The 18,666-nt window shown below is 43.3% G+C and overlaps 2 protein-coding genes across 6 annotated transcripts in view; both read left to right on the top strand.

Moving 5' to 3' along the window:
• The first annotated feature begins 8 nt into the window (after positions 1-8).
• On the top strand, positions 9-8,781 carry dbf4 (DBF4 zinc finger). 4 transcript variants are annotated; one of them, XM_048260111.1, is made up of 13 exons: positions 9-171; positions 674-731; positions 830-992; positions 1,590-1,772; positions 2,077-2,127; positions 3,125-3,194; positions 3,323-3,402; positions 3,644-3,686; positions 3,803-3,848; positions 4,753-4,863; positions 5,211-5,325; positions 6,630-6,742; positions 7,151-8,781. In XM_048260111.1, the coding sequence occupies exons 5-13, from the start codon at positions 2,116-2,118 to the stop codon at positions 8,361-8,363; spliced, it is 1,803 nt and encodes a 600-aa protein (XP_048116068.1). In that variant the 5' UTR covers positions 9-171; positions 674-731; positions 830-992; positions 1,590-1,772; positions 2,077-2,115; the 3' UTR covers positions 8,364-8,781. The 4 variants fall into 4 exon arrangements, with proteins under 4 accessions (XP_048116068.1, XP_048116066.1, XP_048116069.1 ...); XM_048260109.1 differs by having other exon boundaries at positions 595-731; XM_048260112.1 differs by lacking the exon at positions 9-171 and adding an exon at positions 191-426.
• A 2,345-nt stretch (positions 8,782-11,126) lies between these two features.
• Positions 11,127-18,666, top strand: part of adam22 (ADAM metallopeptidase domain 22) — a 69,795-nt gene continuing 62,255 nt past the window's right edge. For both annotated transcript variants that reach the window (XM_048260108.1, XM_048260107.1), the window contains exons 1-3: positions 11,127-11,527; positions 11,849-12,003; positions 16,026-16,102. In XM_048260108.1, coding sequence (XP_048116065.1) covers positions 11,455-11,527; positions 11,849-12,003; positions 16,026-16,102 — 305 coding nt within the window. In that variant the 5' untranslated portion in view covers positions 11,127-11,454. The remainder of the gene's footprint in view (positions 11,528-11,848; positions 12,004-16,025; positions 16,103-18,666) is intronic.

The following is an 18,666-nucleotide window of genomic DNA, read 5'->3' as shown; positions in this document are numbered from 1 at the left end:
TTTTTAAGCGCGGGAATGACTAAAAAAACTTTGAGCAGTAAGCTATGTTAACATCATGTCAACAACAAACTAGGAAATGTGAGCAAGACACGTTATTCCAACTGATCCGAAGTAGTTACGCGTTGTCTAAATGGATATCGTTGTATGTGCGTCTTGTTGTTTGGGGAGCTTGTAAGTAATTCAAAGTCAACATTACGGGGCAGATCGTTTCTTTAATGGTGTACGTTACTTTTCAAACCAGCAAACGTTAGTCAGTGTGGCTAGCTGCTAGCTTGATGATAGGAAACAGCTTCCTAGTTACTTCCTGTTGTTTTTAAAAGGATCGGTTTTAAACGGCTGCTCTATGAAACTGTGTCAGAAAATGCTAGTCAGTCTGTCATCGCATGCTTCAGCAGTCAAGTTCTTACAATTTACTTCTAAGTTTCTGTAAGTAGGCTACTTGACTCCACTCTTTTAAAGGCACGTGCGAAAATAGTGTAACGTTATTATGCAAGGTTAGGTTGGTTGCGGTTTGTGAGAGGCTGTAACGTTTTGGTGTGTTTGTATGGTTTTTTTTTTTTTTTTTAAGTGCCTTTTGTATCCATACATTTTCAGATGCTACAGTCTACTACATAGGGATTTCTAATGTTCAATATGGGGCTTTAATTAACCTCAGCAACATTCATTTACCTAGTTCTAATTTGAAATGAAGCCAAGAGCTGTTCCAAGGTCTTCCAGGTCTAAGTCACAAGGTAATCATTTTGCTACTTACATATCTACCTCACTCAACATACAGGTGTAGGAAGAAATACTCTAATATATTTTGCTAATTTGTGTGGCTTTATTGTAGATTCTAAGATCGATGACAACGGTCCAAAAAAAAGACTAAAGAAAAACATCAGAAACGAACACCTTCCTCTATCAAACCTTTAACTGGAAAGGTTTTCTACTTGGATTTGCCCTCTAACAAACGAAGCGCAAGACTTGAAAATGACATCCAAACGCTTGGAGGAGTATGTATAAAGTTATCTTGTTTTTAGATTAGATTCAACTTTATTGTCATTGTGCAGAGTACAAGTACAGAGACAACGAAATGCAGTAAGTTTATACCATGAGTTGTGTCATTGTATTTGTGAATGTTTGGAAGTACTGTTCTATTGAGCTCTATTTTGATTGCCCTGAGAAGAACCGTAATTGCAGAGAATGGTTGTGAATGGTCACACAAGTCAGAAATGCAAATGAAAATGGGCTTTTAGGTTGCTTAATCCTGTCTTTGCCTTGGAGATTAAGAGTCAAAGCCATTTACACTCATTCCTTATTGTGGTGGGCTGGGATAAGATCTGTCATATTTGTGCTCTTTAAAGCCATTTAGCCATTTCTAAACATTATTTTTAAAAAAAAAGGCAGGCAAGCATTTCAGAATGACCCTAGGTTGTTCAAGTATCGGGGAAAGAATTTGGTACTGGCCAGTTTATGGCTGTTTTTTGTTGTTTTTTTTTGTTTTTTTTCTTCTTCCAAACAGTGATTGTCTTTAATTCTCTCTCTCTCTCTCTCTCTCTCTCTCTCTCTCTCTCTCTCTCTCTCTCTCTCTCTCTCTCTCTCTCTCTCAGACGGTTGAGAAGTTCTTCAGTAAAGACATTAGATATCTGGTCAGCAGCAAGCCTGAGGCTCGCTATGTGCACCGGCTGGTGCGGGAGTCTCCGGTCCCCAGCCCGGAGTCGGTGCTCAGCTCCCCTCGGCCCAGCAGCAGCAAGGAGGGTCACCGGAGCGGCTCCCAGGGACCCACGGACGCAGTGAGTGTGCCGGGACTTATGTAGCCGTGTGTGTGTGTGTGGTTGTCAGTTAGCTGCATCTGTGTCTGCTTATGGTGTGATGTTCATGAAATTGAAAATTGGTCTATTGTCCTGTGAAATAATGAGCAAAATCCATGCCTGTTTTTGTGAAACTTACTGCTTTATATAAACACACATGGCTCATTTTGAAAGCATGGATGTGAGTCTTTCTGTGTGTGTGTGTCTGTACAGAAAGCAGATTTTTGAGATTCCTTTCAGGTAGTAGCCTAGTGTTCGTACTGAGATGCCTGTTGTTGTGTCTCAGGTGCAAGTCAGCCGAGGGAAGAAGCTGGTGGAGAAGGTGATGAAGGAGCAGGTAAGAGGCGGCACAAACGCTCATGCAGGCTTCATGTTTATGATGTTCTAGAGCAGCTTGTGTCGCATTATGGCTTCATGTTTATGATGTTCTAGAGCAGTGTTTTTCAACCTTTTTTGAGCCATGGTACATTTTTTTTATATTAAAAAACATCCTGCGGCACACCACCAACCAAAAATGTAACAGAATTACACACTGTGGCCTAATATAGTAATAATAATGACAATTTAGTTTCTCATTTCTTTACAGTTCGGTTCAGAGTCTGCATTTTTTCTTTTCAAGGAGGCCTATTTATTTATGTTTAGCCTATTGATTTGCTGTTTTAGGCCCTACGTCTTTTCACCCATATTAGAAAGCTAGATACCGGACTGTCCGAGTTCTAGCCTATTAAGTGGCACAGGCTACGTGAACGCGGCCATCATATTGCTGGAGGCAAGCACCTACACGCTCTGGACAACACTAGCTGACGCTCAGAGACACCTGTCTGATTTCCAATCAGAGACACCTGTTTCTCCATTGGCCTCCACTAATTGTTGCCCCCATGATGGCATCGCTATTTACGTATGTTCTGGAGCCCAATGCGTTATCTAGCTTTCCAGTATCTATTTTTCACCACCAGTTTTAGTGCGCATCACTTGATTAACAAGGTCATTATTGCGCTATTACTGTCACCCACGGACATGAAAGAGGATTTATTTATTTATTTATTTATTTATTTATTTAGCAAGTCACTACATTGCAGGCACAGATACTCAACAATAGCATATCCTAGCCTACTATTTGCAACAAGTAAAGTTTTTGGACCAATTAAGTGAAATTGGACAATTTCCCACGGCACACTGGTGTGCCACGGCACAGTGGTTGAAAATCACTGTTCTAGAGCAGCTTGTGTCGCAGTATGGCTTCATGTTTTATGATGTTCTAGAGCAGCTTGTGTCGCAGTAAGCCGTTGTTTAATAACTCGCATGTGGGATCTCTTGGTGTGCTGTTGCTATAGGAGCGTATTAAGATCAACAAGATGTTGTCGAATGCACTGGAATGGGGAGTGAAAATCGTTCACATAGAAGGTAAATCTCTGCTTCCTAACATATTAAACATGCTAGTAGGGTAATAGCATTACCGTGTAATTATCATGTGATGGTCCATTAGTCCATCCATAGTATTCATAATCAATTTTTTTTCCCCCCTCAATCAGACATGATTGCGTATATTGAAAAGAAGAAACCTGCTATTTCTACAGAGCAGAAGACAAACCCTACAGCTGTCAAAAAAACAGTAGGTCTTTTCTTTTATGGACCCTTTCAACAATAAAAACAAAAACAATGCTTGAACGTTCTATTTGGGCCCCAATCTACTTCCTCTGTATTAAGATAACATATGGAATGTTAAAAAGGAAGTCTTGTGGGGCCACTTATGATGCTGAGAATGGAACTCTCTTGAAAGGGTCTATAGATCAGCTGGAAATGAATTATGTAAACACACGTGTCTATCTGCTAATGCTAATGTGAATATTTAGGCCAAGCAAGCATGTTATGGACGGACTTCTCAGAAACACAATGGTGAGTTTTCTTTATGCATATTTAAGAAAGAAATATGATTATTAATATTAGTGTGTCATTGCTATTTATCTCCATGGGCACTGATACATGTGGCATTTGTGTCATATGTTTTGCAGCTAGCAGAATCAGTAAGCCTTTTGTGAAAGTGGAGGACTCAAGTAGGTAAGTGCATTAAGATTGCAAATCATTCTTTTGAAACTGAAGATGATGTTTGGTGCTCTGTCTTGTTTAGAACCACTGGTACTAATTTCTGGTGGTTTAGCACTGCTCTCCCATGCCCACATCCGAGCGCTGTTGTAGCAAGGCAGCTCACTGCTCCGTGTTGGTGTGTGCTTCACCTAACTGCGTGCTCTGTGTGTTCACTAATTCACGGATGGGATAAATGCAGAGACCAAATTCCTTGTATACACAAGTATACTTGGCCTGTAAACCTGATTTACATTTACATTCTGGAATTGCTGTCGTTATCAAACAATGCATGCACATTGTACTATAATTCTTCATAAATCCGAATTTGAGGCAAATGTCATGTAAAACAATGTGCCTTGCATTCATTGCTACCCTTATCCTTATATAGATTGGGGCATGCCTTGAATTATCAAGGGAATCAACATCCATGTGGGTCATATCTGTGTTTAAAATTAATTTAGGTAAAAATAAGGATTAGGCGAATAAATATATCGACAATGTTGACTTGCCAAAGTGCAGCTTTACTAAAGAGGATAAATCATCCGGGCCGTTATGCTCGAGTTGGGAAACAGCAGCATGTGCAGCATTGAAACTGGGAACTCTGAAGATGGGCTTAACCTGAAACATTTGTCTCTCAGTCTTTGTTCATAGAGTCTATTTTATCAGCCTCTGAGTGCAGTTTCCTTTTATTTCTCCTGCATCTCCTTTTATCTATTACTTGACCTGTTTTTTTGGATTCTATGCACTAGGCAAAACACCTTTGCATACACAAATCTTAATAGAAGACACAGACCTCAACCTCAAATGAACTGTGTATTAACCTTTGAATATATGACTCTGTAAGTAGTGTGTCCTGAAATGTGCTGTGTTGTTGTAGGCGGTACAGACCCCTCTACCTGCACATGGCCCAGATGCCTGTGTGTAACTTCAACTCGGCTCCCCCTGCCAGCCCTTTCCAAATAGAGGACAAGAGACACTCCACACATGGGTGAGGAAATTCTCACACACACACACACACACACACACACACACACACACACACACACACACACACACACACACACACACACACACTACTCTTTAAGTTGAATTCAGATAGCCCATTGAAAGCAAAGATATAGTACAAAAACCAATAGGGAAGCCAACCCAGGAAGTGAGTTGACCGTGCTTGACGTTATTGTAATGCCATGCCAGCACTCGACATATGATGCAATATATTTCTTACTCTTATTTCTGAGTAAACATTCCATATAATTAACACAGATGTGTTTATTTGTCTGTGTGTGTGTGTGTGTGTGTGTGTGTGTGTGTTAATGTGTGGATGTGCAAATGTAGGCCAGAGGGGAAAGCGCACGCCGGCAAAAGCAAACATCGAGCGCGCGAGCGGAAAGAGAAGAAAAAGGGAGGATACTGTGAATGCTGCGGCGTCACATACGACACACTCCAAGCGGTGAGCGCATCATCACTTAACTCTTAACTTACACCAGCATTTCACTCCAAGCGGTGAGCGCATCATCCCTTAACTCTTAACTTACACCAGCATTTCACTCCAAGCGGTGAGCGCATCATCCCTTAACTCTTAACTTAAACCAGCATTTCACTCCAAGCGGTGGCGATCATCCTTAACTCTTAACTTACACCAGCATTTCACTCCAAGCGGTGAGCGCATCATCCCTTAACTCTTAACTTACACCAGCATTTCACTCCAAGAGGTGAGCGCATCATCCCTTAACTTACACCAGCGTTTTCTCAACCAGGGTGCCGTCAAAATATCCTCCAAAAGCTACCTTAAGAAACTGCCACTGTGCTTTCTTGTGCCACCGGGGTGCTTATCTCGGTCCTGCCCTCCAGACGGCAAAAACATAAACCTAGCAAGATTTATAGATCTGCGTTGAATCTACGCAGTCTAATACCCTCGTGTGAGGGGTTTAATCTGTGTAGAGCTGACCAAACCTACGCATGTAGCGTTGTAGCGGTGCAGCTGCCCGTTGCGCCTACAGTTCATTCATACAGGATTAAATAAACAGAACAGACATTGCGGTTTACAAGCACACCTTTTATTTGCACACACAAACTCCATCCAGCATGGTTGTAACGGCAACTGAAAAACAGACGCATACGGAACAATGCTGCTGATGGACCTACACTTATTGAAGTTCATTTTTGATATTTGAAAGTTTAGTGATTGTGATTAAGTTTAGTTTAGTGATTTTGTGCCCCGTAAGAAGCATAAACTGTTATACTTGTGCACTGTTGTCAAGTGTCATTTGGTGCGAAACTAGGCATAAAAACAATGAGTCAATTTCATCTTGCAAAAATAGTCCAACATTTACACCATGTGTGTGTGTGTGTGTGTTTCATTACTTCTCGATGATGAGTTCAGGCCTCTTTTCATATACAGCGCTGGAAAAAATGAAGAGGCCACTGCACATTTTTCTGATGTCGTCCTATGGTCCTATGGTTGAGTGTCATTCGAATGAGTTGACGGTCATATTCAAAACTAAGAGACCACTGCAAATTTGAATATGAAGGTCGAATGTCACTCAGCAAATGTGCAGTGGCCCCCTCCATGTATATAAAAAAACAATTTCTGGGATGTCTGAGATTTTTGCGTACACATGTGACTGAAAAAAGGTTGAGAAATGCTGACTAGTACTAACAATTATGAAGCCGTCAAAGGCATACTTCAATATTCACTAATGAAATCAAATGCTTGTACCTTCTTACTAATATATTTGGGATATGACCTTTCAGCATCTGAAAGGAGAGCAGCACCGGGCGTTTGTGGCTGGAGGTCACTACCAGAAGCTGGATGCCCTCATAGCACAGTTACCTTGGGTATTTGCACGAGAGCCACCAGCACAGAGGTAACTTCACAACACACACACACACAGAACACCTCTGGGACTTAATTGCAAAGTATTGCTTGAATAATTAAACAGATGAAGCTTTGTTCTGTGCAAAGTTGCAACACAGAGGCCATAACTGTTCAATTAGTGTTCATCTTTGGCTGTGACCTCTTACAGAACCAAGTGAATAATAGCACTGTGTTGACTTTGTAATTGGATTGAACATGTCTTTGGAAATGTTGCGGCGTGAGCGAGCAAGTCATCCCACCCAGCCTTGAACCCGGGTTTCGGGATACTAAACCTGCAGCAGGTTTGTTACCCCAGAGCCCTGGATTCGAGGGGTGACCGCTCTCTCCCTCCGCTACAGGAAACATGGAATATTAGCAGCTGTGGTCATCCGGCATGACATTCTTTTTTCTTCCTCAGGGTGAAGTGTAGTGTGCCCATCTCACCCATTTGTGTGTCGGTCGTCAGTCGAGACCGAACAGAGGAAGCTGGAAGATGCGACAAAGGAGGACGTGGAGGACGAGCGCAGCGGAGTCCAAGCCTGGGCACATCATGCTCGTCACAGCGGAGTCCGAGCTTGGGCGCATCATGCTCGTCACAGCGAAAGCGAATCAGGGAATCCCTCTCTGGAAAGAACAGAGACTCATCAGAGGAACGTCCTTATGTTCTGGAATCTTCCAGGAGCAAACGGGGCTCCTTCATGTGGGAGTCCTGCCCCACGCTGTTGAGGGCTCTCGGCGGCGACTCCATTTTACACTCGGACAAAGTTAATGATGCAGTTGCCACAGAAACGACGCCTGGACCGCAGAGCATCAAGGACCGGAATCGGAGACGCAGATATCGCAGAAAGAGACATATTCCACTTAGTTCTCACACAGGTGAGGAAAAACACACAGACACTCTTGGGACTGAAGCTGCACAGAGTGAGGAGATGGTGGCTTTAAGTGGGCTCGAGCAGGACTCTCCAGGTGAGTCCATGCAGCACAAAACTGCCCATGTCACTCAGCAGGACTCTATACAGGGCAAACCTGTAGACATCACGCATTTGGACATTACACAACAGGTGTTCATACAGGCCAAACTTGTAGGTACTGAAAAGCAGGACTCCTCATGGGGGGACACTGAAGACCCCACACAGCAGGACTTGACGGAGGAGAAACCTGTAGACACCACACGACAGGAATCGGTGCAGGGCAAGCCTGTGGACGTTACACTGCAGGACTCGATACTGGAGAATTCTGTGAAGGTCACAGAGCGTCAGCCATGTCGAACTTTCAAATCTGCTATCACAAGACGACAGCAGCTGCCAGTCAGTTCAAAAAAGAGGCCTGTGGATTCTGTAGACCGCGAGCCAGAACAGACTCAAAATGCCACAGATTTGCCAAACCCCGCACCAAATGCACTTCAGGACGCCGCACAGCGTGGGACGACGGATGCCTTCCGCCCCCTGCGGAGGAGAATCCGGGCTGAAAGGAGCTGGAGGAGAGGCAGGTCCCTCTCCGTCAGGCCTCTACCCCCTGGGACCCTCGGAACGGAGGAGGCCGAGGGCTCTGCCCAGCAATGGCAGGACCTGTGGCAACTCTTCCAGGAGAGCGATGACCTGCAGGAGGACTTTCCAGGTTTTGCTGAATAAAGAAAGGGGGGGGGGGGGGGTTATGTATGAATTTGAGGACAATGTGCCGTTGAGTTGGTGGGAGGAAGTGCTCTGTAGAAGACTGTCAGTGCCTCAGCTACTTCAACAGATTTTAATGGAAGAGACATTCTGACCTGTGTAGGTCCAAAATCTCTCTTATTTTAATTTTTTAAACAACAGGCAAATTCACCGGCCTTAACTAAAGGCGTCTGTGCATGTGCACATTTTTAATTTTCTTTATACATACGTGGCTATGTATTCCAAAATGAATTCCACATTAAATGAGGGCAAATTCTTCTAAAACCTTGTGTTTTGAGGACGTTCAAAAGTGTATATTATTACAACCACTCTGCTCACGCTTGTGAGAAGATGTGAAGACTGGTGATGTAGATATGAATAAAAGAATGTTTATTCAGAAGTGAATGGATAGTTTGATTAATACAAGACATTGTGGTTTATTTAGCAGTACTGCGAATACTTTTTTCACATGTAAGAGCATCGATCTGACTTGATTTGTTTTGGTTTGATAATCTTAGTGTTGCAACACCTATGTTAGACAAAAAAAAATTACAACCATAAAATTAGCACTCAAAAAGTAACAGTTCTTGAAATAAATCCAGTGTCGCTTGGCTGCGTCAATCTGAACTGCTTTGCGGTTCATCTTGGAGTCAAGGCAGTTCACTGGCAATTTGACACCATTTGATTTAATATGCATGTAAAAATTTGTTAAGAGGCCTAAAGTGTGATTCCTAGATATGTTTGACCCCTTTGTTGTGTTTTAACTTGGGTTGCAAAAGCAGGCTGACATGGTCTTGTACCCAGTTTTTGGTACAAAACAATTTGTTAAATGTGGAATCGAATAGCAGACCTTAATTGTCAGTATTGTTTTGACAATCAGTGTTACGGCACTGGGAACAGAGGTTTCCATCATATCCCATAAAATGAAGACCGTGAATGCACATGAATACAACGGCATTATCAAGTCTTTCTGGCCTACTGTTGCAAGAGACTCACCAACAAAGGATTGGGATAAATGCAGAGACCAAATTTCCCTCACGGGATCAAAAGAGTATATATATATATATTTATACTTATACCAACAAAGGCCATTTTATTCTTTGGTCTGTCGCCAGCACTGTTTTCATTCAGTTTCTTTTCTATAGGAAGGGAAGACTACGTTGTTTGGATATTTGTGATCCTTGCTGTACTCCCGAAAGACCAGACGTAAAAGCAGTGGAAGTGTTTAATTAAACCCACTGCAAAATCTCTCAACCCGAACTAACTGAGAAGAACGAGCCACGCATAGTCTAAATGTTTTATAAAGGAAATGGAATACTGGTGTTGTCATGCCATGGTTTATGTGCGTGCTACTTCAGATTGATTTTTCTGTATGTTGGGCTCTAACAAGGAAGCCTTATTAACCTTAATATAGAGCCAGTCAACTTAACTTCCATTAAGCCAGACATTCAGAACTAGGACAAATTGCTATAGCCACAGAATGTCTTTGCGGTCTTGCATGTTTTGCATATGTAATATAAAGGGGCCTTTATATGGCGATGTACAGTGAGCTGAGTGAGAAAGAGGTATGAAATTATCATTATTTTATGTACCTTAGTCTCACACTGAGAACAATGAAATACAACCTTGAAGGAAAGCAAAAGTTATTCTGAGAAAAAAAATGCCTCAAGAAATTTTCTTTAACAAGAACATGTTCTACTATTATTGGTACCCCTGTTTTTTAATACCTTGCCCTTGCCAATAAGTGCCAATAAAACATCATGGTCGTCTTCTATGGAATTGTAGAATACAAAGCAGGGCATTTGAGACCATTCCTTCTCAGAATCTCCAGATTCCTACCTCGTGTGCATTCTCTTGAACTCATATCACTGGTGTTTCTATGGAGTTCTGATCAGGCCAGTAAGATGGCAATGACAGAAGCTTGATTTTGTATTTAGCAAACCATTTCTGTATTGGGCTGGACATACTTTCGATCATTGACCTGCTGGATTATCCAGTCATGACCCACATTTCATAAAATCTTGGCAGAGGCAGCCAGAGTTCATTTCTTTTCAGTATAGTCATATGTGCCTATGAAGATACAGTTCCAGGCAATGTAGCATTTGACAATCTCCAAAATAACAGGAAATGCTTTTCCCTAGCCTTCTGAATTATATTAGGATTGATATCTGATGTTCTTTTTTCTTAATGACCCCAAGATGGTAACCTTCTTTTCTCTGTATCTTTTCAACAGTGACCCTTATGGATTCTTTGCCTCTCTTACTCCTCTCCACACGAGGCCAAAATAAACAGGCGTCTTTCTTAAGGCAATTTTGTCAAAAGTCCAGTTGATTATGGGCTTACTACGTTTTATTACCACTCTAAATAGCTATTTGCCTAGTAGGGTAGGCCTACGTATTGTTTCCCCCATAGCCATTCTGTGATGTCAGTTATGTCACTTGCATTCTCTCATCTTTGACTTTGTACTAGAATGTATGTCACCAACTATGGCAGTTGGCCTTGTTTTTATTAGATAGATATTATTTTATCAATAGCCTATGTGGGAAATGCTCTATCGGTTAGGCTACATCGTTAGGCTAATCATTGAATCATGACCTTTACAAGCAAACCATACAAAGTGTTGATGTTCACTGTGCCTGATCTATCTTCCGCAGTGAAGACATAAAAGCCTCAGTGCGCACTAGCCTACACTACCCGTCATTCCACTTGCTTGTGTCTCGCGCTGTATCCGCCGCTCATGCATATATGTATGGCCTCGCTCCGCAGTGAGACGGCTGGGTATTGATGTATTTTAAGGAGGTGGCTTCTGCTCCATCCTCTGGCTCTGACTGCTAAGAGTTGAAATCGTTCACACGCACTCGCCTCGCCGTTCCGTACAATCCGCGTCTCAATGCAGAGGCTGAAAGCGCATCACTAATGGCAACCAACACGGGAGATTGCGGTATCGAGACGAGCAGAGAGCGTTCGTCTATGGTTGCAACCTTTTATCGACTTTAGCAACGAAGCGGTGTGAATCTTTTTTGGGAATTTATTGGGAAGCATCTCTTGACTTTGTCGGGCAGATTCAGAGGCGATGTCGCGATTGGGGATTTCCTTCTTGTGCCTCTGTGGAACGATGTACATCGTATATGCCAGCAACCCAAACGGTAATTCATCTGAGATACAGCCAGTGTCTTACCTTTATTGATAAGGCGAGAGGCAATGATTAGAATGCCCTAATTTCACATCCTTGTGGTAGCGCAGAAGCCTAGGTTAGAGATGTAAACAGTTCCTGAAACATGCATACAACGACAAAATGCAATATATAAAATTTGCTTTGGATTTATGCAATACAACACGGTCTCCATTCAGTTGTTTTAATTGCGATTATGGTAACATACAGACAAAATGTGATGGTCCGGTCATTGGCTACTTGAATAAGAGAAAAAGCGCAATATACTGAAATCTTTTTTTTTTTCTTATTGCAGAAGACGCCGATTATAAGGCTCGGCGGGATGGAAGCGGGTATCTTGGTAAAGAAAAAACAGTCCCTCTACGGTTAATTTACCGAATGGACAACTACAGTCAAACCACACACGACGTTCTCAACACAAGGATCAGAGCGAGCTTCGACTCCAAACAGGTAAGCTCGCTCCGCGGCAGGTTGCTCAGTGGCCGCACAGGGCCCCCGCTGAATCATTGGTATGGGAGAGCTGTCAGGAGGATACCCACGGTCCCCGTTGCTATTGGAGACGTCCAGATATTCAAATGTTGTTTATGTTTTTATGCCTGAGCCTTTCCAACACAGCTCCTGTTGTTTACGCTGCTGGTACGCCTTCAGTGGAAAATGTCCTACTGACTCAAATTTATTTAGGTGATGAAATAATAACAACAATAAAACAAATCCATCTGCGCACAGATTGTGTGTAATGTCGGGTGAGGTTCCATGCTCGAACAAGAGACATTTATTTTCGTCCTGAGCTGTTTTCCATTTTCCATGGTTTTCGTCCCAGCCAAAAGTCACCGTCCTGGCACAGGCGCGAGGGAACCCTACTGGTAGGCTAGACAAAGGATGCGCTCTCCTCGAGGCCCCGGGGCCCTCGCAACAAAAGAACACCAGCGGAGTGATGACAACAAATTATGAAATGAGTCAACAGAGTGTCACTTTCTTGTGGCACTCATGCTATTGACACAGACACTGTCAGTTCCTCTGTAGAGCTTGTGAGGTGACGTACATTGGGATGTAAGGTAGACGGAGCCGTTAGACAACAGCCTACCTACCCGTCCAGTCCACACAGGACACGCGCTGAGATGATGTGACGCTGTAGAAGCATATGCATGAAACGAGTAATGATGTTACTCATATACACCGCATATGTGTAGACTACTCAAATGCATAATTGCCTCACACTGTCCAAATCCAGCAGCTCAGATAGTCAGATTCAAGTAAAGATTGTATTATATTGTCTGTTCCTGAGTACAATACAATGTATTGCTGTGTAGTCAGCAGGTGTTTTTATTCGGACGACATAGGGTGTATGAAGCATGGTACGCTTCAAGTTCCATTCTAAGAGCAAACACAGTTTAATGTGATTTTCTTGTACCTCGCTCCTTGTTTTACGAGACCGAATGAGTGTTGTCAAATCAGTACGTATAGTGTTTTAGACATGTGTGTATGAAAAGGGCCTCGGGGCGATTGCTGTGTTACCGGCTCGCAGATGGTGGCGATGTTAACCCTTTGTCTAAGACTGGGACTCGCACGACGCCGTGGCGCTAATAAACTTGATCAATCCACTTAATATTTGCCATATTGATCGGTGTGATGGATGCGGTTTCAGTGTTCAGAAGTGGTGTGATTTTGGTATTTAGTTTGTTGCTTTTTGTTATTTAATGTTCTGTTGGGAATACGACTATTATCAAGTTGCATTTTCCTAAACCCCGTACAGGCATATAGGATTCTTGATCACTGTGTTGTTCTACCTCTTCATATCATTTGTTGATCATAATGATGATCAACAAATTAGCTAGTTGTGGACTTGCAGAAATAAATGGGGGGAAATACCAGATGTTGGCATTCTCCCTTTTGTTGCCTGGAAGAAAAATACTGCCATCAAAGCAAAACAATGCAGGAGGCTTTAGACATGATGACCTTTGCTATTCTACCCTGTGCGCGTGCGTGCGTGCGCGCGCGTGTGTGTGTGTGCGTGCGTGCGTGCGTGTGTGTGTGTGTGTGTGTGTGTGTGTGTGTGCACGCACATGTGCTGCGGTGTGTGTGTTTGTATGAGAGAGAGAAGGGGGGTACAGAAAGAGAGAGAGAGAGGGGCTTCATTCATCTCCATATCTGTCTCCTTGGTAACATTACCCCCACATCCAGATTCAAGCCAAAGCTTCCCAGGGCTCACCCGTCACTCTGTTGTCTGACTCTAAGCCATGCTCAATAATCTGAGCTAAGAGGTACATAATAGACCAGTGGTGCTGTCTAATATCTGTGGAAGGCATTGCCCCACTGTAAATTCTAGATTGAGCAACTCAAGTGTTCTATGTTTTGAATCATCTGAATTTACATGTATGTAATAACGTCCCTTGCTAAGTTATTCATTAAGGACAGTCTTCTACCTGAAACATTTTTGTACTGCTTTACTCCTCTTATGTTGAGGTCGACCTGGAATCAGGTGTAAAGCTCTGTGATCGTCTCCCTCGGTCTGTTTTTAGCTCCGCGTTGGCAGGGCCCAGGTGAGCATGGTTGGAAGTTACCTCAAAGAGAAGAGACATTTGAAAACAAAAACCCAGCGAGATATTTATAGATGCGAATCAATATAGAATGAGGAGTCTTGAAGAGTATTTGGCCGCATCCAATTTTAGGATTTCGTTCAAAACCATGTGAGAGGATTTTTAATTGGTCCCTGCCTGTCTGTGTTCATGTCAGTGTGTACAACTACATTGGTGGATATAAGAAAGGGTGGATTTTGCTTTTGTGCCACTTAAGAAGAGTGTGTGTGTGTGTGTGTGTGTGTGTGTGTGTGTGTGTGTGTTTGTGTGTGTTTGTGTGTGTTTGTGTGTTTTTGTGTGTTTGTGTGAAAGAGATGATACTTTGATGAATGAGCCACACACAGATGTGTTCACAAGAACTCCTCCCAATGCAAGTCTTGTGTGTGTACATTTGATATTGCACACACACACACACTCTCTCTCACACACACACACACACACACACACACACACACACACACACCTTACTCACAATAATCCTGTGCACCGCTACATTCTTGGGGTACCATTTTGTATGTTTCTCACTGATGTTATGTTTGAATAGCTAGTGTGCTGCACCAGTGTTTCTGTAAAAGGCCAAAATGTCGGCACGTGGAACTCTGTATCTGTGAACACGGCCTTGTAGACAAAAGAGGAGAGGGGCGTGGCCTACGTTGACAGTGTGGCTGGTGAGATAGGAGGTGGGCCAGCTTTGGTCAGAGGGTCAGAGGGTCACTCATTCCTCTTTCCGGTCCCCGGTTCTCTCCCTCTCAGCCTGCTTCGTGTCTTCCTCCCTTTTCGGCTCATTTTGTATGTGTGGGTTATCCGGCATGTGTGTGTGTGTGTGTTTCTGTGTGTGTGTGTGTGTGTGTGTGTGTGTGTGTGTGTGTGTGTGTGTGTGTGTGTGTGTGTGTGTGAGAGAGAGAGAGAGTGTGTGTGTGTGTGAGAGAGAGAGAGTGAGCGAGATAGGATTTTGGGGAGGGGTCGTCCCATGGGAGAATGTGAGTGTAGAACTGGGACCCCCACCCCCACCCCGCAACCCTCCTTTGACTGGTGGAGCACAATAGCCCTCACCCCAGGAGGCAGAGTAATCACACTGCCACCATATGGGCCCTCGGCCACAGCAAATTACACTCTGCTCTGATTAATCACCAGCGAGCGCGACGCGGGATGACACGTCCCGACACGCATCAGCGTGGCACAGGAGGGCAGGGCATAGCTCAGCACACAGCGGTGGGCGCCATAACAGTGGGCAGTGGGCATAGAGCTCCAAACAGCACAGTGTAGTAGGGAAAAAGGCCTTTGAGCGTAGCTCAAGGTGGGGAAAAGTACAGGTAAGATGTAACCAGGACAGGCCTGTTCTGTTTGCACTGGAGCAGAATAGTTGTCCAGCCACACTATAGGAAATGTCAACAAACTACCTCTGATGTGACACTGTTGAAGAGTTACTAACGCACTGTGTACACTGGAGTTCAGCAGGCAGACCAATACAGTCGTGTTGTAGTGAGTTTGGTGGCATTGAGGCATAAAGGCAAATAGCACGGGCTGAAACACAGTAGAAGAGCACCAGCTCAGTCAGTTAACGGCTGGCAGATGGCACGATAAAACTCTCCTCACGCGAGTCTGCAGATCCTAGCACATTGATCATAACATGGCATTGAAACAGCATTGCTATCAGCATACAGCTATGCCTTTATAACCAAACCTCCGTGGATAAGCCATCGAGACTGATATACAATACCAGCCCAACGTTGAGAGGTACACACTCTTTGCCTAAAGTGTGTTTCAAGTCCTTCATCTTGAACACCAGAACACAGAAAGGGCTTGATTGATTGTTTTTGTTGGCTTGTGGCCAAATAGTCTCTGTGAAGGTGTTTATATTCCTGTATTTACCTGTGTGTTTCTTTTTTTTGTCAGAGTAACCATGTGGCTCAAGCCAGCTTCCAGGTGGACGCCTTTGGACAAACATTCATCCTGGACGTCGAGCTCAATCAGTGAGTAGAGCTTTCCTGACTCTGTGTGTGTGCGTTTGTGTCTCGGGTTGTGTTAATGCCTGCCTGAAGGACTACATCTGCCGAGCTCCTTGTTGCAGTGTGTGAGCGTGGGCGTAGGTGTGACTAGTTTGGCCTACAGAATCAGTGCCGTGTCCAGATGGGAGTGTGTCCCATGCTAAAGTCTGAGGCAACATTGCTCACAGTCACAGATACTGAAAAACAGGAACAGGCAGAAGGAGAGACAAAGACCAGCAGCATGGTGGGATGGACCAGTCATATCTATATAGCTCATATCTATAAACATATCTATATAGCTCATATCTATAGTCAAATATAGCGCATATCTATATAGTTCATATCTATAGTCATATCTATATAGCTCATATCTATAATCATATCTATATAGGTCATATTTATAGTCATATATAGCGCATATCTATATAGTTCATATCTATAGTCATATCTATATAGCTCATATCTATAGTCATATATAGTCATATCTATAGTCATATCTATTATAGCTCATATCTATAGTCATATCTATATAGCTCATATCTATAGTCATATATAGCTTATATCTATAGTCATATCTATATAGCTCATATCTATAGTCATATATAGCTCCTATCTATAGTCATAAATAGCTCATATCTATAGTCATATAGCTCATACCTAAAATCATATATATCATATATGAAATCACAGATGGCAAAGTGTCCATGTTAATGATAAACAGATATCCTACTTTTTGTGATTTATGAAGGGAATTAAGTGCATATGATTATTACATTCAGTATGAAAATATCCGAATATCGCATTGTCGATTTTGAAGAAATGGTAAGGACTTTCTGGGGTGGTTTCCTGTGTGTGTAAAAGGGAGTGATATTGGTGGAGTGGCATGACATTTCTGGGATAGGAGGCTTTAGCACAGCATATGTGTTTCTGTTTGATGTTGCTTCCTGGTACAGAGTGACTGTGTTAGGTGGTGGTTTGCATCTTGGCATGAGGGTATTGCTCTCAGGGTGCTGTGGATAGCTGGTAGGAATGGGCTTTTATGGCCTGTGTGTGTGTGTGTGTGTGTGTGTGTGTGTGTGCGTGTGTGTGTGTGTGTGTGTGTGTGTGTGTGTGTGTGTGTGTGTGTGTGTGGGGGGTGTGTGTGTGTCTGTATTGGGAGCAGTGGGAGCAGTGGGAGGCTTATAATGGTGTGATTTATGTTGAAGCCTGAAGAGAGGTCTCTATACAGCTGCAGACTCAGCAATCAATCACACATTACTCCTGATGAAAATACATTTCTCTCTCGTTCTCTCTCTCTCTCTCTCTCTCTCTCTCTCTCTCATTCTATCACACACATCAACACACTCACACATTTTTTCATTTGTACACATCTACATGTCTTTGCTTTGCACGTGTAGTGCTACAATCATCGGACTGTTTGACTCTGTCAGGGCTGCTTACCAAGTGCTGATGTTACTACTCTCCCACCCTCAGTTTTGTGTTGGTGTGTGTTCTGTGTATCACTATCAGAGAGATGAATTTCAAACTGGCACACACACAGATGTACACACACACACACACACACACACACACACACACACACACACACACACACACACACACACACACACACACACAATATGAGACTGAATAATTTGGCAGAAACTGTCATTCTGCATTTTGGAAGTTGCTTTTTTATTCCTTCTTGTTCGTGACTTGGGGAGTCTGGCCCATGTGCATAGTTGATGATAACAACAGTATTTTCGGCTGTGCTGTTTTCTTCCGTGGGCCCATTTTGATGAGGTGTAGGGTTTTACACTCTAATGGGGCTGCTGGAGTTGGACCTGATGACTAGTCACATTTTTAAATAGTTTACTAAGACAATGACTAAGGGCTCTTACATGCTTTTTTGTGTTGGTTTTGCCACAAATTGTTCTGATTGCAAAGGGCATTCTAGAACTGCAGTGGAACCATGAGTATGTTGTGGTCCATGGGCATTCTAGAACTGTAGTGGAACCATGAGTATGTTGTGGTCCATGGGCATTCTAGAACTGCAGTGGAACCATGAGCATGTTGTGGCCCATGGACATTCTAGAACTGCAGTGGAACCATGAGCATGTTGTGGCCCATGGGCATTCTAGAACTGCAGTGGAACCATGAGTATGTTGTGGCCCATGGGCATTCTAGAACTGCAGTGGAACCATGAGTATGTTGTGGCCCAGGATATACTGTACTCCACTCTGTAAACTTGGTAAGAACACCTTCCTCAGTGAACCACCTATCCTCTCTCTGTGTGTGTGTGTGTGTTTGTGTGTGTGTGTGGGTGTGTGTGAGCGAGAGAGTGTGCACATGTATGTGCACCTATCCCCAGAGATGTTGTCGACCTGTGGTGAATGACACCAGGCAAGATTGGACATTGTGTACCTCTTCACCAGAGCTCCCACAACTGGGTGTGTGTGTCTGTTAATGTATTTGCGCTTGTTGAGATGTGAAAATACCTTCACAGAAGTGTGTGTGTGTGTGTGTGTCTGTGTGTGTGTGTGTGTGTGTGTGTGTGTGACCTTGGAGAC

The sequence above is a fragment of the Alosa alosa genome, chromosome 13, assembly GCF_017589495.1.
Source record: "Alosa alosa isolate M-15738 ecotype Scorff River chromosome 13, AALO_Geno_1.1, whole genome shotgun sequence".
Classification (NCBI taxonomy): domain Eukaryota; kingdom Metazoa; phylum Chordata; class Actinopteri; order Clupeiformes; family Clupeidae; genus Alosa; species Alosa alosa.
Note: the sequence above shows the minus strand (reverse complement) of the source record. Positions and strands in the feature narration are given on the sequence as shown.

What these genes read in the sequence shown, in the direction of transcription:
- dbf4 (XM_048260111.1), top strand. An exon ending in GACTTCTCAGAAACACAATG is followed by an intron (nt 3,687 to 3,802) that starts GTGAGTTTTCTT and finishes TATGTTTTGCAG; the next exon opens with CTAGCAGAATCAGTAAGCCT. An exon ending in CATACGACACACTCCAAGCG is followed by an intron (nt 5,326 to 6,629) that starts GTGAGCGCATCA and finishes ATGACCTTTCAG; the next exon opens with CATCTGAAAGGAGAGCAGCA.